The sequence below is a fragment of the Seriola aureovittata genome, chromosome 17 (assembly GCF_021018895.1).
Source record: "Seriola aureovittata isolate HTS-2021-v1 ecotype China chromosome 17, ASM2101889v1, whole genome shotgun sequence".
NCBI classification, from domain to species: domain Eukaryota; kingdom Metazoa; phylum Chordata; class Actinopteri; order Carangiformes; family Carangidae; genus Seriola; species Seriola aureovittata.
The window spans coordinates 22,437,625-22,459,672 of NC_079380.1; the positions used below are offsets into that span (position 1 = coordinate 22,437,625).

Consider the following 22,048-nt stretch of genomic DNA (forward strand, 5'->3'; position numbering starts at 1 on the left):
CCTTTATGGTGATCAGCTGTTTCCTGCAACAGACTGCAACTCCCTCCAGGGGCAGGGACCCCGGATCCAGGCATGCCATCTCTCTCTGTGAATCACTGGGAGTGTCTCATTTAGACGGAGGTGTACAGTGTTCACTGTGTTAAACAGAGAGTATGTGAAAGAGGAAGCCAAGGAAGCACAACTGTTGTTATCAGCTTCACACTGGCATTCACACCCGGCCGACACTCACGTTCAGATGAAGCGTGAAATGTGGTATTTTATTTTATTTTTTTCCTGTGTCAGTGCTTATATTTGTACTTCTCAAATTACACATCTGCAGACAGTGTGATACTTTTACAACTGAAAGAACATACTTACAAAGCACTATCATGTGTTGTTTTATTATAAAACAAACATCAAAATGAACAGAATTCAGACAATAAAATACATCAAGGGGAAGAGGCAAATAACATAATTTTGATAGCAAAAACTCCAGCCTGCCAGTGGCTGGTTGAGCGTTACTTTGCACACCCTTACCAGTCAGGAAAGCTATATCTAAATATACATAAGTATTTTCAGGACTCCTTACATTACTTATTGTGACAGCTTAAGTTGACCTGGAAGACAGAGTTCTGGAAATTTCTAATAGCATAAGTGTGTTTCAAACAACAAAGAAATTGCAGCATGTACCAAAGACAAGAGTTATCCTAGAATATCATGCTAATTGTTTAAACATGGGCTTTTCTTCACCAATAAAACACACAACATTTTCCTATTAGAGATTCTCCCTCTGACAGTTTCTGACCCTAGGCTGCTTTTACAAACATAAAACAATGATAGAATTGCAAAACTGCTCCCTTCCCACCCAAAAAAATGCATTTATATTAATATTACATGACCATTAAATAAGATAATCGGAGCACAGAAAATAGGACTGACAAAAAAAGCAAAGTGGACAAAGATTTCACAAAGCTAAAACTCCATCAATCCAAATATGATGAAACATAATCTTTTTTTCTTTTTCTTTTTTTTTTTACATAACATCAAGGCCATTTCGCTTGAGAGCTTTACATTATATGTGGACATCGCTTCCAAGAAATACTATTTCTCACATTTCTCACAATCTTCACTGAAATTTGACACCACAAGGTGAAACACCACCCAAAACCCCTTTGAGCATCATTCACTCACTACCTGTGAGCTTGAAAAGGCGGATTTCACAGTTGGACAGTCGAGTCCATCATGAATTCAAGCTGCCGTTCTCCATCAGTGACCACCTTGCAAGTTTACAGCAGGTGAGTGTTTGACGGTAAAAGGATTTTTTGGGCGGAATAACACATTCAGCTGACTTTGCTCTCCTGGTCAGTCTGACCGCTACGAGCCACATTTTACATCTTACAGTGCTTTCCTTTACGTGTGTCTTCTCTCAAACCGTAGGTAAGAACTTCCTGCTTATTCTACTTCTGTTTATCTGCCTATGTACAACCTATATACAACCACATTGTGAGTTCATATGTAATTAATTTAATATGTACACTACCGGTCAAAGGTTTTACAACACCCCCATTCTTCCAGGTTTCCAGGCAAAATAAACTACAACTGCTACACGTTCGTTGGATCTTCTGCTTCAGCGTTGGGATGAACTTTCCAAACAAAGTTTAATTTCCACTGAAGGAAGAACGTCATGAGTGCGTTCGGCCGCTGGATGACTCAAAATCTCTCATTAATTTTAGTTTCAACGAGCCGATTCCTTGTTCTTCGCTTTCATTTCAGAAACAATGATTCATGTAAATTTAAATAACAGCTGGAAAAACTGAGGTGTTCGAAAACTTTTGACCATTAGCATATATGAGTTTGTGTGAATGTGTGTGTGTGTGTCTCGGTGGGCATTTTCTTATCAGCCCATGATTGACTGCTTCCCTCTGCTATTTAGATGTTCCGCCTATCCAATAATTTCTTCCCTGTGTCTTAATAGTGAGGAACATGTCAGCAGTAGCTGTCACATTCCTTCAGTGCCGCGCTGCTGTATCCTGAAGTCTAACTGAAGCAGCTCAGGAAGGTTTTTCATTAGAATGACGCCGCACTGGATCGAAGCATCACTTCAAACGGTCACTTTCGAATTCGGGATTAACTGACATGGTGCTTAAGTATCCTATTTTGCTCCACAGTACAATGCTGGCATTGTACAGCGTATGAGGTAGATAAGGAGAGACACTACTCTGCACTGTACAGTTAAAAGCGCGCTACTCTCTGTCTGCATCTTCCAGAACAGCCGTGCTCAGCAGATCTCGGCTGTCTACTCTTGAATACCCTAAAGCCCTTAGTTGAAGCTTGCAAGTTTATCAAGACATTACACGGTTATTGTAGCACTCATATTACTGTGCACTGAAAATGATTGTACAGCTTGGCATCCTACATCTAATCAATGCACTGCTGCATTGCATTAATTTAAACAGTTAGGAGATAATGGTCCCTTTTCCCTTTGGGGCCTATTTAACCTGATTTTCCTTGTTGTTTAGCATTGTTTAAAACAAGGCAGTTAGCCAGCATGGTACATTAATGGCCAGTAGGGGGCATGATTGTGCTGCAACAATGCAACTAAGCATCAAAACGTGTAGCCTTCATGTGTTCAGATGGGTGTGGATACAGGGCTGAGAGTTAGATGTAGCTGTGACAGTTAAAAATCAGGCGTGTGTGTGAGACGTGTGCCGGTTTGGATTAAAGTCCATGTTCACGGCCCTGGATCAGTACGAGGGCGTGAACAGGCGACAGTTACAGAATTAAACGTTGTTGGTGAATGAGTGTGGTTAACATCTTTTTAAGTATTGTGGAAAATCAGTTAATTTTTTTTCAGAGTATTGCGAGTAGCCCTAATCTGTGTGTTTGTTCTCGCACTGTGTGTGTGTGTGTGTGTGTGTGTGTGTGTGTGTGTGTGTGTGTTCAGGAGGCTGCGATGGTTGTGCCTCCACTGAGGCGCAGCAAAATCTGCTGACAGTCCTGCAGGGACCGGCGGTCTCCCACCCGCTCCAGGGTACGCTTGGCCTCGGCCAGCAGGCGCGCCCGGTGCCCGGGCGGGGTTAGCAGCGGCATGGGCAGGTGGCGGCACGCCAGCAGGATGGCATGAGCTCTCTCCCTCTCGCCCACGACACACTCACCTTCTGACAGCAGCAGCAGGGGGGGAGGAGAAGAGGAAAAGAGCAGATTAGTGTCTGTTGCTTCCTGGTTTCTTTGTGTGTTCAAGTTCACTGTTAATAATTTAGATTAAGAAAAACCGAAGGGGAGCTGATCCTGAGCCAGCAGTCAAGGTGAACTTGAACAGTGAGGTCTGTATTTTATTAATCTGTGTGTAAGTATGAGTTGGTGTCTTCTTTACCAGCTGTGTAGGAGCTGTGTGTCCTGCGTCGGAGGTTGTGCTCCAGCAGCTGGTGTGTCCTCGTGGGACTGGCTCCCGCCATCAGCCTCACTGTGGTCTCATGAAGAAACACCTGCGGGGAAAATATAAACACATCAGAGCCACAGCGACTGTTTTCCTGGGAGACGCCGGAGCAGGAAAACACCGAGGCCTCACTTCATTTCACTGCACATTTGCTACCAGGGTTATATACAGGAAATAATCCGCCTTCAGTGGAGCCTTTCACGCAAAGTGCCTCAAAGCACCAACAGTGAACATCCCTCAGTCGGCCGTCTCACAGCAGAATCTAATATAATGATAATGATGAAGTTCATGTGGTTCTTCGGAGACTTGCACTCGTCAAAACATAACAAATGATCACAGAACGCCGTGGACGCAGCAGTTCTTAAAGACCCTCTGGCTACAGTTATGACTTCTCCTGTAAATCTTACAAGTGTGACTGATGATATGTTCAACTGCAGCGAGATTTCTGCAGCTAGTAAGAGTGATTTTCCAAGGCTGGTACAGTAAATATAGATTATCATGAACAAGATCAGCAGATCCCAGCTGATTTACAGGCTCATCATCAGCGCAGCAGAGTTTTAGGAAAATATTTAAGGCTATAGAGCCAGAAACATATTGAGGTTTCTCTCACTTTCAGCATATAGCTGCTACATCTTTTACAAATGTGAACAGTTGACAGCTTTTCAGTGTTAAATCATTATAAACTAATTATTTGTGTTTTGGCTGACATCACTTTGCACCCTGTTAACTTGTGATGTGTAGTTTTTGAGATTTAACAGGCTAAATTATTTATAACATAATCAAAGGCATCAAAAACGTTAATCTACTGACTCATCCTCCCAAGTCGCCCGCCCCAGGAAACACAGTAGACGTCGGTGTCGTCTCTGTCTCATCCTGTAATTGTTTCTCTCTGATGTCAGAAGCCAAACTGCAGTGACTGTTCACTTCTGCCGATTCCTTCGCACACAATAACCGCCGGGTCTCGTCTCAGATGTACCTTGTGTTGCGCCTGTCTGTGGCACTGTGTGAGCTTTCTCAGCGCACTGAGGTCCCTCTGGAAACCGGCCAACTGGGACCCAGGTGCCGGGCCAGGTTCTCCATTACTGCTGCCCCCCCGCTGCCATAAACTGGTCCTCAAGGTCAGCAGAAGGTCACAGACCAGGAGCTCCACCCCCTTAGGAGAGACGAGGGATAAAGATCAAAGAGCTGTTTGGTGCATTAACAAAAGTTATAGTTTAAAGTTTATATTCGTAAGAGATGAATTTGAGACCCATAAATCTCCAGTACAACCACAACCCACCAACAACAGCCACCCACCATCGTCACCAGCGCACCTCGCCCAACATGCACGCCAAAATGATCGAGAAGTGACGAGCGAAGCTACGTGAACATCAGTGCTGTCCCATGTGCAGGGGTGGGGTGTGTAGCGGGTGCGTGCAGATTGGGGAGGCCTCTGTACTGCACTGCAGACACATTGCACTCGGCTTCAGGATCATGCAATGCAACTACAATGCACCACAGCCACCTCCTGCCACCCACATACACACACACACACACACACACACATACACACACACACACACACAAACACAAACACACACACATGCATGCACAGCCCCACGTCAGCCTGCCCTGACCCCAACTGTGCATGCAATGTGTGTGTGTGTGTGTGTGTGTGTGTGTGTCTCTGTATGTATGCATCTGATATGAAGCACCAGTACAAAGCAGGTTTTTCGGTGTCTGTACCATCATGCATGTGGTTGAAAGATAGAAGACAAGATTACATAACAAATACTCCGACCACCAACCCAGCGGGAGATCTGAAAGAGATATTAGTGACAGTGTGTGCGACAGCTTCTTGGTGTTCTACCTTGTTCAGCCAGTTCCCGGACTGGGTGAGCGGCACCGAGATGCTGGAGCGCAGGTAGCTGCTGGCTCTGTCGCAGTGGGACAGGCAGGCTACTGCTCCTTCTCCCTTCAGAGGCGACAGACTCATCTGAACCGCTTTGCAAAGCAGCAGCACAGCTTTAGGAAGAGGGTGGCTGAAACACAGAGGTCAGAGAGGAACCGTGAGGAGGGTCACTGCTGGTCACTGCCGATATCGGCCTATCACAGATATATGGGTATCGGCACATATATTCTCCGATATGCGCTGATATGAAAACTTTTATTAACAAGCAATAACACAGTGGAGTTGCTCGGGTCAAGTCAAGTTATATTTGTTTTCATTCATGTTAAATATATAACTATATATATACATCTTTGTTCTTATGTTTTTATCTTTATAGTTTTTTTATTTAATTCCCAGTGAAATTTACACTGATGTCATTCTGGACAGTAAAGTTTATTGTTAAACTGTAAAATATCCTGCTTTCAATATCGGTCGGGTTTTAGTTTTTATTAACATCCTTCAGTTTAATTTAATGCAGAGGGTTGGGATCTATAATCCTGTGCAGACGAGATGACTTCCATGTCTCTGGATCCAGTTAGAAATGATCTTAAATTAGTCAGAGCTCAAAAGATTCATCTAATGTCACCAGTTGAACAATCTCACCTTCACCGTGTTTATTCTGTATTGTAGTGAGAGGTTTTGACAAACTGTAACGAGTTTTAACCGTCACTTACTCAAGAGTGTGTAGAGCCCTCGGCATCCGCTCCGCCTCCGCCAACAGTGACCTCACTGCGACATCATCGCCCTGCAGCCAATGCACGGCGGCCTTCAGGACCAAAGCCCACCAGCGACTCACTGGGTCGCCCACTGGCAGGAAGAAGGGAGGGAAATTATTTAGAAAGAAAAAAATGAAATGAACAACAACAAGTGAAGCAGAAGTCGGTGAAATTAGTGACTTTTTGGGGGTTTTGTTTTGTCGAGCCTGAAGTGTCAAATGAGAAAAGAGCTGTAGGGTGAGACCGACCCCCCCCGTCCCTTTGTCTCTTGCAACTTTCCTGCTGTATCAATAGCCGTGTGTGTGTGTGTGTGTGTGTGTGTGTGTGTGTAACGCTCTGTGTGCAGCATGGCTCACTGTGAGACCAAGAAGAATTAATTGATTAAGACTGTAGCTAATTAACACTGCTTGAACAGATCACCAATGTGCACTGCAAGTCATTTATTAGCATAAATCAATGACTGCAAGACTTATCTGAGATAATCCAATAAAAAAATTAATCCCAAAGCTAAATCGGCTGTCAGTGTACGGCGAACGGAGCCAAGAAAATCCATTCATGTTGACTGTAATAACTCAGATGGCTATCTGGTTAATCTTCACTGAAGAGCTTCCGCACACAAACATCCTATGTGATTCATACTTCTTTGCAAATGGGAAGGGTTTGTTCTCTTCATGCTATTCATACCTGGAGTGGTGGTGTGATTGGGAGGAGTCGAGAAGGGAGGAGGAGGGGAAGGAGAGTCCTCTGTGCAGCTGTTCAACAACTGGAGGAACTCCAGGGCACTGGAAAACTCCCTGAAAAAGAAACAAACCAGGAAAAATAAGGAGGTAAATCTTTAATTCACACCAAACTGTCACAAAACACATTATCAGCGGGGAGTGAAGAGCCTGGTGCCGCAGCGGCGCCTCACCCAGAGTCGTTCTTGCGTTTGCCTGCGTCAGAGTCGCTCTGCGGCTGGATGAGGGTGTGAACGGCTCTCTCCAAGAGCTTCCTGCAGAAACAGCGGTGCAGCTGGGCGATGGGGTCAGCTGAAGGAAGGAAGTCGTTGCAAAGAGGAACAGGTAAATTATAGCACACAAGATTTATTTTAGGTTACAAAACTAAACCTAAACAAAGAAACAACACAAGTGTGACAGAAAGACCAACTCCTCCATTCGAGATGTACCTGAGTCTCTCTGAGAAGTGTACACGCCGTCGCTGCTCTCCGACTTCACTGACCAATCACAGCTCAGGAAGAACTGCCTGCCCAATGGAGTGAAGAGCCAACGCAGGCAGTCAGGGATGGGCTTGGTGTCTGATTGGCTGGCCACACTCTCCGCACAGCTCAACAGGTAACCCTGAGAGAAAGAAGCTAATGATGAGTGAGTGAAATAAATGATCTCCTCTGCCTGTTTATGCTTTTGTGGTGATTTTTGAGACAAATATTCAAAGAGAGAGTGACGACAGACGGACGATGGACCGAGCCAGAGACGTACAGGCAGGCAGGAGAGGTGGTGGCCCAGCACGGTGCGCAGGGCTGTCGCTGCAGTGACATAGATCTGGGTGAGCTGGGCGGGAGCCATCTTGCCTTGGGCGCTTTCGCTGAGGTTGACAGCACTGAGAGAGAGAGACAAAGCCCACAGGCTGCTACGCTGAGGCAGCTTTCCTACAGACAGAGAGAGAGAGAGAGAGAGAGAGATTGTATCACTGCCTTCAAGTCGTCATAGCATGTGAAATCACTCATTTAACCACTGTTTGCTTTTCCTGGCGCTGTCTGAAGACTCATTCGGTAGCTCATTAACTTCAAACTGTGAATCATATCACCAGGGACTGCGTACCGCAGCGGCCCACGTTGTCCTCAACACTCACCTGTGAGTTGCAGCTGGCTCAGCCGGTGGTAAACCAGCGCTGCGTCCTTCGCACTGGTCCTAGCCTCCTCCCCCTCATGCTTTCCTCTGACCTGGTGAACCAGCCAACCCAAGGGAGTCGGACGATGCAAGCAGTAGCGAATCAGATTCCAGGACAGTGAGCAAACCAGGTCGAGAGTGGTTGATGGAAGAGCCCTGGTCAAGACGGACAAGCAGGTCTCTAAACTGGCCATTGCTGCTGTGTAATCTCCCTGCAGGAAGCAGGAGAAAAAGAATGAGCTGTTTAGTATTCTGTTAAGTCTGGCAGGAGAGATGAAATGAAGGTCACGAGTTAAATCTGAACATGATTTGAACGCTAAAAATAAACCTGTGCAGTGAAGGGCGAGTCTGAACCGAGACATCAATACAGTGAGAACCAAAGCAAACTGGGTGAAGTGCTCTTCAATAGGTGAGAAAACATCAAATCTGACACTTCTAGCACATCCAAAATAGAAGATGACAGAAGGGGTGGAGCCAATATTTACACCGTCACATGAAATAAATAGCGTGATCATTTCTTTTCCCTATATTTGGAAATGCTACCTCACTCCTTTCTGAGAGGTTCCCATAACACAAGACAATATTACGCAAGGGGAAAATATATAAAAACCAGTAAATGGTTTTTCTTGGTTGGTCTTAGCTCGCCACAAGAAGAGCCGCCATTTCAACGTAGTCCAGCTCATCCCCCGGGGCGCATGCGAACTCACCCTGTTGAGATGCAGGTCGGCTTGTTTGCGATGCCTCCAGAAGGACACAGATTTCGGGGAGTGAAGGGGTGTGACGGGCTCCCACAGATAGAGCACCCTTACACAGCCCCACACCGCTCCCACCCCGCTCAGCACCCACACCATCACCCACGGCAACAGGCACCGCAGCCAGGATGCTGCGAGGACGAGAAGAGATGAAACACAGAAATTTAAGAAATTTATGATAGAGTGAACCCTGATATAAAAAAAGAAAAGCGGGGTCTGCCCTGCTCACCGAAGTCCTGCGTGTGACTCGGGAACCAGACAAGTGTTCTGGATGGACCGTGACCCGTGGACAGGCCGTGGCTCCCTGAGGCTTCGGAGCCCAGGAGAGACGGCAGCGGGTTCAGGGACAGGCAGAAGAAGGTCAGGGCGCAGAGAAGCAGTCGAGAGCGATCCATCACTCCAACAGAGCCGGGAGAATCTGGCTCACTCTTCACCTGCGAGAGAGAGAGAGAGAAAGGTTCACAATAATGAATTTTTCTGGAAATTACAGTCCCAAAAAGTGGCGTTGTGGAGGTCAGACATCCTTTTTCAATGAACGCTGAATTATTGGTTGTTTGCAGCCTTGACATTGCTAAGCTAGCGAGTGAGTCAGCCCTTAGTGTTTTCGTTATCCCAGTTTAACCTGCAGTTAAGTTTCCGAAGGCTGGTGTCATGCATTTCGCTGCCACAGAAGAAATAAATTCATGACGACTGAAAAACGAGTTCAAGCGTCGCCTGGCATCTTTACTGCAGATAAGAATGAAGGAGAAAAACCTGTCAAACAGCCAAGCTCCGAGAGCCTGACGGGAGAGTTCCTGATGTGACTGATAGACAAGCTTCACAAATGTGGTTTTTATGCATTTATGTATAAGAGAGAAAAAGGCCTCAGTGATGAGGACTCTCTTCACCTTGTGTGAATATTATATATATATATTAACAACAGGACGAGTGTAAAAACGTTTCACATCCTCTAAAAGTCTCATGATTGATTAAGAAAATGCAGATCTGGTTTGTGAGAAAACTGCAGCCTGTACCTGTTTTTATAAATGTAGATGTTAAAATTAGCAATTAACAATCTCAACACCTGGATACAAACAGTATGTCTGCACCTCCTTCCTTCACAATAAAAGTCTTCTAGCTGTTGTTACTTCATGCTCCAAAAAAAGCCATAAACACACACACACACACACACACACACACACACACACACACACACACACACACACAAACACACACACACACACACTGAGCCAATCGGTCTGTTACCTGATCGTGATCCAGTAAGGGGCTGCCCGGCTCCGAGTCGACACAGTAAGGGGAGAATTGGTGAGGCGAACCGGAACCAGAGTCCGAGGCTGGAGGTGACATCATCACTATTTCCTGTTTGAGCTCCACATCTTCGGACAGCGTCACCGGCTCTGAGACAGACAGAAAAAGACACCCCTCGTTAAAATCTCACCCCCCTGCTGCTGCCGACGACGACGTTATTCTTTCTTTTCTTTAATGTGAAACACTCACTGTTCTTCTGGTTTGCCATTTTAAGGGCCAGGTTCTCCTGTCGCAGCTTGTGGTTGACCTGTTGCAGGTATTTAATGTAGTCAATGGCCTTCCTCAGCACGCCTGATTTATGCATCTGGGAAGAAAGAGATGAAGGAGAACATGTGGGGATCCAGGATTTTTTTCTCTTAATGTTTAATATCCCAGTGTTTAAATCACTAACCTTTGCGTCGTTGCCCATCACCAGGTCTCTGAGCTCCACGATTTTGTCGTTGATGGAGGACCGATACCTCTTCTCAATGATGTTGTGGGTCGTCCTCCTCTCGCCCTCCTTCACGACTCCTCCCGGGCCCACTCCTCCTGCCGTCATCTGGCCCTGGTCGACGTTCGATCTGGCTCCGTTTGCGCAGTGGGAGGAGCCTGGCTGTAGCTGCTTGATCGGCAGCTTGTCTCCTCCTCCCATCACTACGGGGACGGTGGTCAGGATGTTGCTGCTCATCAGCGTCTGGGGGCAGAAATCAGTGGCAGGAAATTAGTTTCAGTGTTTTTAGGGGCCAGAGTTGTGATGGTAGTAGTGCTGGCTTCATACCGGGACTTGCAGGGCTGTGTTCTGGATGGGCGTGGTCAAAGTGGTGATCCCTGTGGGGCTCTGCATGGTGGACAGCACCTGGGTGCCGTCTGGTTTAAGTGTTGTGAGAACCAGAGAATCTGTCTTCAGAATCTGAGGCTGCTGGACCAGAACCTGGAGGAAAGATGTTTGCTCATAAGCATTTTAAAGAATTAAAAACTCAGATATTTAGATCTGCTGTGGCTCGACTCATGTCTGCGTCTACACCAACCTACACCAACAAAACTGTTCTCTATAAAAATATGATATTTCTAGACAGATATCAACTTATCATCGTATCTATCAGCAACGTTAAAAACTGTGATGACTCGTCCAAACCAGCAACCAGCAGCAGCAGCAGCAGCGATGTGACTCACCGGTACTTGCTGCACCTGCTGTTGCACAGTGTGGACTGTGGTCGGGGCTGTGGAGAGAGTCTGGATGGTTTGACCTGTTGGAGTCAGAACACGCTGATGCTGAAAAGTCACCGGCTGGAGCTGCTGTGATGTCATGATGCTCTGCATCTGCGGTTGGAGGACTGGGGAAGAGGAGACAAGATGATGGATAAATCAAAATACACCGTGGTCCTGATATAGATCCAAAGAACAAACCATATTACTGCAACATGTAATAATAATAATAATGATGATAATAAAAAAGACGTTGCATGATGATAGTCATAGTCAAAACAAAAAAAACAACACCCTGCTCTTCTTCTCTTTAGTCACCTTGGAAACCAGAAGTGGGGCTCTGATGGCAGATGACCGGGTTCTGGATGAAACGTGACTGCCCGCCGTTGGAGGCAATCATCACAGTTTGGGCCGCCTGGGTCTGGATGGGAAGGGGCGTCTGGCTGTGGGTCTGAACTATGGTGTGGACCGGGAAGCTCTGGGTCTGCATGGGGATCCCCTGGGTGTGCATCTGCAGTTAAGTTAAAAAAAAACAAAAAAACACTCAGCCCCGAGAATATTAAAGTTTGTTGTACAGGAGACAGTTTATCTGCCGTTTTTTTGATGTACTGTTTTAGGAAAAAGGTTTTTCACTCAGGACAATAAACTTCATCTTTCAAGCTGACTACAGTTTTGCTGAGACGTGCACTGGTGTTTGTGGGGATGCTGAGCTGGATATTATATTTTACAGTCTGTCAGTGTTCTGAAAACTTTTTCTCATGTCAGCAGAAGCTTTTTTAGTGCGGATGGCACAACAACAGAAAAATGGATCCACACCATCTCCAATAAAGACAAGGAAGTTACAGCTGGAGAGGCGGGCACCTTAAAGCGCTAATCCATCACCGCTGCGGTCACACGCCCCTCCCAGGCCCACGCAGTGATTTAAACCTCTAACAGCTCGACCCTGAACACAACTTTCACTACGCTCATCGTGGGTAAAACTGAAACTGTATCCTGTTCGACCTACTGGTAGGATGAGTGAAATGTGGGTTACTGCCCGTGTCAAGCACAGGTCTCGTGTCAAAGCGGTGTCAGATAGCTGATACCTGGATGGTAGGCTGAGCCGTCTGCTGGGGCTGAGGCTGGATGGCTTGGACCTGAGGCCGTGGCTGAAGGAGCGGAGGGCTGCGGGTCATCTGCTGCGGTGCTGAGGCGGTGGCGGGGGAGGGGGTCTGGGCGGGAGTGAGGGGAGGGGTGAGGGGTAAAGACTGGGGAGACAGTGTCTGGGAGGCGGCGAGGTTAACGCTGGAGCTCTGGTAGGCAACAGCGGTTGGTGCCTGGGGAGTTTGGGGGGTTTGAGGGGTTTGAATGGCGGGACGCGGGGTAACGCTAGCAACGCCACTCTGTAGGGAGCCTGCGGGGGTCATCTGGTCCTCAAACAAGTCCGGGAAGTCCCCCACCTGGTTGCTGACAAACTGCAGCATCTCTGAGGAGATAGAAAAACAGAATGGACATCACAGTAAGCTCGGCTCTGATCACGAAATCAAATGAAATCCACTGAATCATGAAAACATGTGATGAGGAACTGACGTGTTCAAATGGTGATAAACAAAGAAAGCTGATTTAACTAAAGACATTTTGGATTTACTGTATCACTCTGCAGTAGCTCCGTGTCACTAAGAGCAGAAACTGCATCATATTGTGAAATCTGTAGAACAACATTTGCAACAGAAATTAACTCCCATGACCGATGATGATGACGATGACAATTACTTGAAAGCGCTCCAGCCAAGGTCTTGCCTAACACCCAACATTAAGCTAACAGGTCATAATCTATGTGTTGCTTTCAAGTGCCTCAAATAACCTTGAGAGAGATCTCATCAACTGAAACTAAATATAAGGTGGTAAAGTTGCCCCACTGTAGATGTGAAAGCTGTTTGCCACTAACAGATAAGACTGGAAGAAGCACAGAGTATTTCATGGCCTGACCTTGACGTGGCACATGTGTGAGGATAGAAACAGCTACTGTTCTGGTCATAAACCAGTGAGCCCATCGCACACGAAGCCAACGGCCTTCAGACAGACAACCTTGAGAAAGTAAACTAATCTTGCCGATGGCCCTTAAAGACAATGAGAGCTGGGTAAAAGAGCACTCAGATAAAGAATGGCATTGTAATGATGACGAACGTGCACGGCCCCTGTTATTAAACACGACTGTGCAGAACGTTAAATGCCACCGACCGGCATTCAGTAATTTGTTGCTAACATGCAGCAGTTAGGAAACAATAAAAAAACTGGTGTTACTTATTAAAGACTCATTAGAAGAAGTGAAGCTGCATATGTTGGGCGGCACAACAAGTACACACTCACTTGTTTTATCAGGGTCACCCAGCTGAAGCAGTCTAATACAACAGCCCTGTAACACATCCTCTCTTCATTAAGATTATAATTTTGTTTTGTTGGAACCGTTTGATCGAGGTGTTTTATAGAGGTGTTGCTTTGTTGTCATTTTGGAAGCTGTGAAGTTTGTGCTGCTGTGGAGTAAGAAATAAAATTCATAATATCATGAAATTTACAGTGTAAATATCACAAAATAATATTACATATATTTTCCAGCTTGGACCGGGACTTTGAACCGTAGGACTTTTGACTTACTGCCTTACAGGCTCCGTGTTGTCAAAGCCGCCCAGATTAATCTATATCACTGAGAGACGTTCAGCCGTCAGGGTCAGCGAAGTGTCAACAAGCAGACGCTGCAGCCTTGAACTCTGTCTCACTATACGGCGGAGCGAGGCCAGAAAATCAAATCCACAGGCCGCATGTATTGACTTTTTCAGTGACATGAAATCACTATGCACATCCCGACTCATGAGACCAGTGATAATATTCTGATTTACTCTAATGCAATTTTATATTGACTCCTCTACACAATATCAACCGTAGTACCGTGGACCATGAATGAAAAAATTATTTTATCTCTCATCTTTAATCTTTTTTATCTCTTATCTTTGTCTGATATAGACTATCAATCTGAAATAATGTCAAATGAAATGCAATGAAATACACACTTCTTAGTTTATTGGCTTGGCTCCTTTAATTTAGCCTTGTTTCTGGTGTAGTGCAAAGCTGCAGGATGCATTTTATTTTGTTTTTTTTTTTATAGCCGTTATGAAGACAGATTTTACAATAAACACAACACTAAAAGAGGGCTAGGATGCTAGACTAGGTGTATGAAGCTGAGAAGTCAAGACAGCAGTCACATAAAACTGAGCACCATTACAACACCAAGGGTTTTCATGTATGTCAGCAAGATGAAGGCTTATTACAGCCTCATTATATTGCAATATAGTGTCTAAAGCGATAAAAGTATTATCTATACCACCTCATATATTTCTGTTTCTGGTGTCTACAATGTTAATATGAGGGTCACATAATTGCTAACTGGGGACAAGTTCTGTAAGTTATGACTGTGTATGTTTGATCTGTTCATTGCAGTGCATTAACAGTGGTGTTACTTCCTCAAACCTGGACATAACTGTGACTTATGATGGTCAAACTCAGAACAATAAACCGTGCACGCAGAGAATAGCAGGAAACAATTTTAGGAGCTCAAACCATTGTTTCTGTTCAGGAGCTTTTACCAGCCTGTCCCTCACATGCCACGTATACGTGCACACATTATGTAGGCAGACACACAAAACCATGCACTTGTACACCTCCATGGGGGGTGGACTGCTAATGGCAGACAGGACAAAGCAGCTCTGAGCCCCCAGTGCTTCAGACAAGCTGACACAAAGGGTAAATCCATCAAAGGGGGACAGTTTCCTAGGCTGCTCAGAGCAAAGAAAATAGGTTATATAACCAGTGCCACAGTTGCTAAGGGAATAATTGGGAGAGGGAGAATGCTGGAGATGAATATAGGGTCAACTGCTTGAGCCCTTACAGGGGCCTCTAAGACCTGACCGTCTCGTGAAATGCACATGGCTCGTCTGAAGAACAAAGGTTAAATATCTTTCGAGCTGTACGGTTAACCAGCTGCTGCACAAAGAGACAAATAAAAGCCATCACCAGTCAGCTGAGATCCCATTTAAGTTCTCAAAAGAAAACCACAAGGTCTCCTCTGAATTATTAAGGAGATAGTGCCCATGATTTCTGTAACTGAAGTTCATTTTTCTGCAGTTGGCTGCTCTGTCTAATGGGGGAAATAGTAATTATCAATAAGCTGTGGGGCAAACGGAGACTAGGTCAAAACAAAATGTGAGCGTGGGCTGACTTTGCTGCAGCTTTCCTGCGAATTCATCAGCTGTCATTTCTCTCTCTCTCACACAATCTGTACATTCCTGTCTTTTGACACAATGATTAAGTGGGATTACATAACTGTGGCTGGGGGGGTGCTGTCTGCTCATTCTGTGTAAAAGCCCCCTTTGAAGGGAGAATTAACACCAGACACCGAAGGCAGGTAGAGTTTCAGGAATGTTTCATAAGCTTGTGTGCAGTCTCATCAATGCTGACCATTATTGTTTGTTACATACTGTGGCCTTGTTATTGTGCTGCTGCGTATTGGTGAGTTAAATCCATTATCCGTTACAGCAGTTTGCCCTGAAAATCAGTTTCATCCGACACTGTCTGAAACCACACACACACACACACACATATATATATGCAGTCCATCAGTCCGGTCTGGTGACTTAGCATTCAGTAAAATTCCACCCTAATGGAAATCTGGTGACTCTGCGCTGGCGAGCGTTACACCAAAAGCCCGGTCCTTTCACTGTGTGCCAAAGACTGAAACTTGTTTTGATTAGAGGGAGATTTGATCGGGGATGCTCTGTGCCAGCTTGCAGAGTGCAGAGCTGGATCTTTACAGAGACGTTGTCCAACACACTTCAATGAGCTCAGAAAGGACGCTGAAGAACATGGGAACGTGTTTCTTCATTTAAAAAAAAAACTCTACAAAAAAACTTAAATCTTGACATGAAACTAAAATTAAATAAATAAACTAACTACACGGTTGTTTTGAAGGGGGTTTCTTTTCATGGCACTTGGCTTATGGTAATAAAACATTCAAGCTTGGTGAGCAAGTTTCACTCTTACAGCTTCTCTGATGTTTGACACCTCTCACTGATGCTCAGCCTCATGGAAAATATCACTCCACTCACTTGACTGTTTGTTTTTTTCTTTTTGATACACAGCACTGAAATAATCATAAAGCATAATAAAACTTTAAGCCTAAGATGTTATACCCAGTGTACAAATGATGGAGGACTCCATGAGTCAAAATGTGCAACAACAACAACAACAAAAAAAAAGGCCAGATGATGTTGTGTGTATTTGAAATGAGTAAAAAAATAAACGTGATGAATGCACAGAAAGTAAGTAAATAAGACTGTCGTTCTAAATGGTGTTAAAACAACAGGAAGTGTAACTTTAAATGTACTTTAAATAAGCTACTAAAGTTTGTGTTGAAAGCTTTCGCATGTTTCAAACACAGACCTCGGCAGGATGAGCATCTCGCGGAGCTGTCAGACCGAGCGGAAACGGGCCGACGCTAACTTATTTAAGGAAACGCCGACACTTGACACCGTCAGCGGGGGACACAACTACTCACCGTCGATGTCTCCCAAGGTGAATTCGTCCCCTAATTCCGCTAAAGTCGGGTCCATGGTCTCCATGTACTCCCCGGTGTCCATCCTGTCCGTCCGCAGCTCGCCCTCTCCGGCTGTAACCGGAGGGTCGCAGGAGGAAATTAACAACGTCCGCGGCCTCTTTCTGTGGCGTCCAGCGGCGCCAACAACACACCTGTCTGACCGTGAAGATTTACGTTATTCCCCCCGGAACAACCGCGAAACGACACCAGCGCCTCAAGAGAGGCAGACTTTCACGTCCGATAAACTCATTCACAACGATTTATGCTTAAGACGACGCCATCTTGTTTTACGTTCATTACGTCATTCACAAACAGACTCTGTGGCCCAAAGCGGGCACCGATTGGCCCAAACCTAGCTGTTGTTGTCATGAGACCAGTCATCATCGTCCAATGACAAGGCCGTATTTGCCGTGGTCTGATAGTACGTCAACCATCAGAAGCTTCTGTGTCATTTGAATAAACCGCGCCCCCTAGCTTCATTAAAAGAAGTGGACCTCACCAGGCAAATTAGGCACCTTATAAATACTAATGACAGTAAACAAAGAAGTAAACAAAAGTAAGAATAAATAAATAATAATAATTAAATGTTTAAAGACGTGTCTATTCAAATGTTATGCATTTTCCTGCTATTATTCAATGTGCTTGACATTGTTATGAATGTTAACCTACTATTATATAACCCTAATTTTCACCGCTTTCATGCTTATAAAAAGTATATTTAAAAGTTATCAAGTCTCTTATGTGAACATGGCATAGTAACAACATGCACCATAAAAAGTCATGTTTTTAATAAAGTAAATACTGTGAATATATACATACTTTTTTTTTCTTTTAAATAAATACAGATAGAAATAAAAGAAATGTAAATACAGTTGAATTATTAATGTGTACAGTGTACTTAATCCAGTTATCAGATCTGCAATATATTGGATTTAAAAGTCTGACAAACTACATTAAAGCCAAAACACCTAAATGTACAAAAGCTATGATTAGACAGTTGAGGCAGTTGGTGCACTGAAAGAAAGAAGAACAACAACAACACAGGACAAAAAAGGAGGTCAAAATGCTCAGTCATGGAAGAATACTGTCTTTATTGTTCATTTCACTGCAACAAAAGTGAACACACTAGTGAAATACATTTGAAACCTGTTGATCAAACAGTGTTAATACATAAATGCAAAACTCTTCTGGTTTACATATTACGAGATGTGAAACATTGCAATAAAGCAATCCGCTGTCACCCTTTAGGATTTAAAATACTTTTTACCTCTTCAGTCCTTTTGTTCATTTTCAACACCCATTACTGTTTAAAGTAAGATGAATTACATTCATACATTAATCTCACCCTACAAACACTGTAATAAAGTGCTTTATAGAGTTTCTTATTTTGTCTCTTTTCTTTTCTTTATCTTATAAAACTGTGTTTGGAGATTTTAGGTCTAGTTCAAAACCAACCAGCTGGAAGATGAGTCACGTTTTATCGATTTAGATACAAATGTGCTTGGAAAAAAGAAATAAAGCAAAGGTATCACAAGACTGTGTACCTTATATCCTTTATTAGTCATCCCACGCAGCACCGCAAATGTCACTGAACTCAGTCACCAGCCTCCAACAGCGCAAGAAGAATTTCTGCTTTCTTTTATCTATAAGAATGTGTGATTTCTTGATCCTATATTTCATATTATTTTATATTACATTGCTCCAGCTACTGTTTCTTCCCGTTTGAAGTGGTTTACATTCACATGGTAATAGCAATATCTCTCACTGAGGGAAGCTACTGTGGAGTGAAGGATTTCATCAGGGAGGCAGGAGAAGGTGTGAATATGATCTCATTCACTGGATTACAACTCCCTTCCCAGCCTGTGTTCATTTGTTCCAGTAGATCTCATAAGACTTCTTCTCTGAGTAACTTGTTTCTGTTGTTGCTGTGCCACATCTGACTTTTTCCTTTACCACCTTCACTACCAGACCACCAGCCAGGGCAATGCCCGCGGCCGCCTTTCCTATCTCAGCCACTGCGGACAGAATGCGCGTTGTTGCCGCCACAGTGCCCCAAGGATCTGACACCACCCTGCTGGTCACTGCTGCCACGCTCGGCCCTGTCAGCCCACATACGCCACCAGCAGACCCAGCTGCCACTGGCACATTTGCAGCCACCTCCTGAGCTAAGGCTGCCCCTGCTGCAGCACACTGAGGGATCCCACTACTTGCAGCGACAGTGGCCACCGTATGCTGCCCTGCTGCTGAAGCTAAACCACCTTGAGCGACAGAAACATTGGCTACACCTGCTGCTGCTGCTGTTTCAGCTCCACTGAGGGCTGCTGTGCTGAAAGCTGCTCCCTCCAGAGCTGCGCCCAAAGCAGCACCAGCTCCCAAGGCCCCCCCCACTCCTGTTGCCAACCCAACAGCAGACGCCCCTATGACGCTAACCTGCCCAAGGGCATCCAGAGCACCCTCCCTGGGAGTGGCGCTCCCAGCTCCAACAATGGCTCCCACAGAACCACCCATAACACCACCCGTCGCTGCTCCCAGGGCCACTGCAGTTTTCCCTGAAGCTGCTGCCACTATGGCCCCCACGGCTTTCCCAACGCCTGTTCCTCCCGCTACAGACATCCCAGCTAGATGACCTGCAGCAAAACCAACTGAGTTTCCCATAAGAGAAGCCCCAGCTGCAGCTGCGAAAGGGGCAGCCGCCCCGAACACTGCCCCGACCGCCATGCCTGTGGTTCCAGCGGCTACCAAGATCTTAATTCTCTCCAGCACCTTAGCAGAGAGTGCAGCCTCCTTTCTCATGCGAATCAGGGACGAACGGAGAGACTGCCGCCTGCTGACGGCCCTGCTGCTGCCCTTATGCCTGCCTTGTTCAGCTCTGTTCCTAAGGAAGCTGAAAGCATTGGCTCTGCTCTCCTCTGTCCATCTCTCCACCCTAAAATCCTCTTCATTTCCTCTCTCCAGCTCCCTCCTGCCGAGCCCCTCTGATCCTCTATCGCTGCTTCCTTGTCCGTCTGACTCTAGGTCACACTTTCTTCGTTTTGCGAGTATAACCTGTTCCTCCGTGTTGCCATTATTTCCCCCTTGTTCTTCCCCCTCTGCCTCCCCTCGCTCCTTCAACATCCTTTTCTGCTCCTCCCTGATAGCAGCCTCGGCCTCTAAAAACATGGTACTAGTATAAAACCCCCTGTTAGCCTGCTTCACCATCTTGTCCACCTTAATCAAGAGTTCTTCAACTTGAGCTGAGTTGCTGGGGTCTCTGTTGTTGAGAACATGGTACCTGCCCCCACACCTGTCAATCAGAGCCTTAAGCCCAGCAGGTGCAGTCTTCCTCAGGTACTCTTCAATCCCAACACCCTCCAGGTCATCACCTCTGGTAAAAAGAACCAATGTGTGGTGACAGACTGCATCCTCCCCAAATATCTTTGCCATCTCACACACAGCCTGGTTCTCATTGTCTGTATATCGTCCTATTGGCACCACCAGGAGGAAAGCATGCGGGCCAGGGGCAGAGAGAGACACACACTTGGCTATCTCTGCATGAATCTGCTCCACACTGAGGTGAGTGTCCCCAAAACCTGGCATGTCAACCACCGTGACTCTCTTCATCCTCCTCTGTGCGACAGCCTGGCCATCCTCCCCGGCAACGTCTTCCTCAGCGAGCACGCTGCTCCCGAGTTCACAAATCTGCGTGACGGAGCTCGCGCTGATCTGTGACAGGAACTGCCTCCGGCCCAAGATGGTGTTTCCAGATGCACTCTTGCCACTTCCGGTCTTTCCGACGAGGACCAGCCTGACTTCCTCGCTCCATCTGGTTTCAGGGTCATCACCTTCCTTCTCACCCTCGATATCAACCGGATCCTTCTTCTCTGCTTCATCCCCTGATGGAAAAACTGCACAACAGAAACTCTCTGTAACTTCTTGAGACTTTAGAGATTTGATTGTCATAGGTTAGCTGCGATTACATACATGTAAACCATGGACTTCATTATTTAAAGACAGCAACTGAGCCTTTTATTGTCTTCATTGCACTCTGGCACTTTCTTCCACAGGACATCCGTGATATTAATTCTCTTCCTGTTTTAAAATCCCACCTCTTCAAACATACCTACTCTCATTTATTTTTATGCAGTTACACTTATTCCAATTTATTTTGTATTTTTTGTCTTGTATTTGATTATTTTGTATTTTATGCCTTAAACTAGCTTTATATCTTTTACTGTGCGGTGTATAGGTGCCTTGAAAGGCGCCTATAGATAAAACGTATTATTATTTATTGTTATTATTCATTGCTAATGAAGACAATAAACGTTTTGTGTCATATTCAACAAGCCTAGTCAAGTCAGTGTTTGTCAGGAAGCTTCTGCACAGAGACAAAACATCACAGCTGAATAGCTGGTTAGCTACAGGCAAGTGAAAAGAAGAAATATCTAGCGTTGCGCACTGAGTGTTTAGATGCTATTTATACCTCAAGTACGACCCAATGATAATCAACCGTGAAAGATCCCTGGAGATCAAACATCAAATACAGAGATCAAGTTTTAATCCTCAATATAACCCTTCCATTTATTAGCTACAGTTAGCATAACAGTTTATATTATATAGACTCTCGACAGCTAATTTCCTATTAGCAAGCTAGCTTTAGCTAGTTGCTAACTTAAGACGAAAACAGTTAACTGTCAAGACGTGAAGACTTTATCTTACCGGAATCCATGTTGCCAGACGTGTTCTTATAGTTTTTACTGAAGTGTGTCGTCTCTTCTCTGCGTTCAAACTTCCGGTATCATCTTGTGAATGTAGCTGCAGCTACATGTTCATTTCAGCCCAGAGTCTGTTCACACAAAACAAAACATTGGACTTTAGGTACAAAGTGTGTTTTGGTGGCGGCCTGCCCTCTGTCGGCTGCTCTGACTGACACACACACACACACACACACACACAGACACACACACACACACACACACACACAGACAGACACACACACACACACACACACACACACACACACAGACAGAGACACACACACACACACACACACACACACACACACACACACACACACACACACACAGAGACAGAGACACACACACACACACACACACACACACAGACACACACACACACACACAGAGACACACACACACACACAGACACACACACACACAGAGACACACACACACACAGACACACACACACACACAGAGACACACACACACAGAGACACACACACACACACACA

General features: G+C 45.3%; 2 protein-coding genes across 3 annotated transcripts; both read right to left on the minus strand.

Annotated features, from left to right (window-relative positions):
• Positions 1 to 361: 361 nt before the first annotated feature.
• Positions 362 to 17,124, minus strand: srebf2 (sterol regulatory element binding transcription factor 2). 2 transcript variants are annotated; one of them, XM_056401566.1, is made up of 20 exons: positions 16,780 to 17,124; positions 12,278 to 12,657; positions 11,511 to 11,703; positions 11,160 to 11,320; positions 10,765 to 10,917; positions 10,399 to 10,680; positions 10,197 to 10,311; positions 9,945 to 10,096; positions 8,929 to 9,133; positions 8,655 to 8,830; positions 7,910 to 8,159; positions 7,537 to 7,706; positions 7,227 to 7,398; positions 6,972 to 7,089; positions 6,746 to 6,855; positions 6,020 to 6,152; positions 5,265 to 5,436; positions 4,392 to 4,568; positions 3,353 to 3,464; positions 362 to 3,134 (listed from the first exon to the last, which is right to left on the minus strand). In XM_056401566.1, the coding sequence occupies exons 1-20, from the start codon at positions 16,859 to 16,861 to the stop codon at positions 2,920 to 2,922; spliced, it is 3,528 nt and encodes a 1,175-aa protein (XP_056257541.1). In that variant the 5' UTR covers positions 16,862 to 17,124; the 3' UTR covers positions 362 to 2,919. The 2 variants fall into 2 exon arrangements, with proteins under 2 accessions (XP_056257541.1, XP_056257540.1); XM_056401565.1 differs by having other exon boundaries at positions 362 to 3,137.
• Positions 17,125 to 17,889: 765 nt separating this feature from the next.
• Positions 17,890 to 21,744, minus strand: LOC130185744 (uncharacterized). The gene is made up of 2 exons (XM_056402376.1): positions 21,514 to 21,744; positions 17,890 to 20,702 (listed from the first exon to the last, which is right to left on the minus strand). The coding sequence occupies exons 1-2, from the start codon at positions 21,521 to 21,523 to the stop codon at positions 18,685 to 18,687; spliced, it is 2,028 nt and encodes a 675-aa protein (XP_056258351.1). The 5' UTR covers positions 21,524 to 21,744; the 3' UTR covers positions 17,890 to 18,684.
• Between the last annotated feature and the right edge of the window lie 304 nt (positions 21,745 to 22,048).

Bases quoted from the DNA above. Each gene is read 5' to 3' on its own strand.
- srebf2 (XM_056401565.1), bottom strand. From the start codon at position 16,861: ATGGACACCGGGGAGTACATGGAGACCATGGACCCGACTTTAGCGGAA. The intron at 10,312-10,398 runs GTTAGTGATTTA...CTTTCTTCCCAG, and splicing joins TGATGGGCAACGACGCAAAG to ATGCATAAATCAGGCGTGCT. The intron at 7,399-7,536 runs GTACGTCTCTGG...TCTTTCTCTCAG, and splicing joins ACCACCTCTCCTGCCTGCCT to GGTTACCTGTTGAGCTGTGC.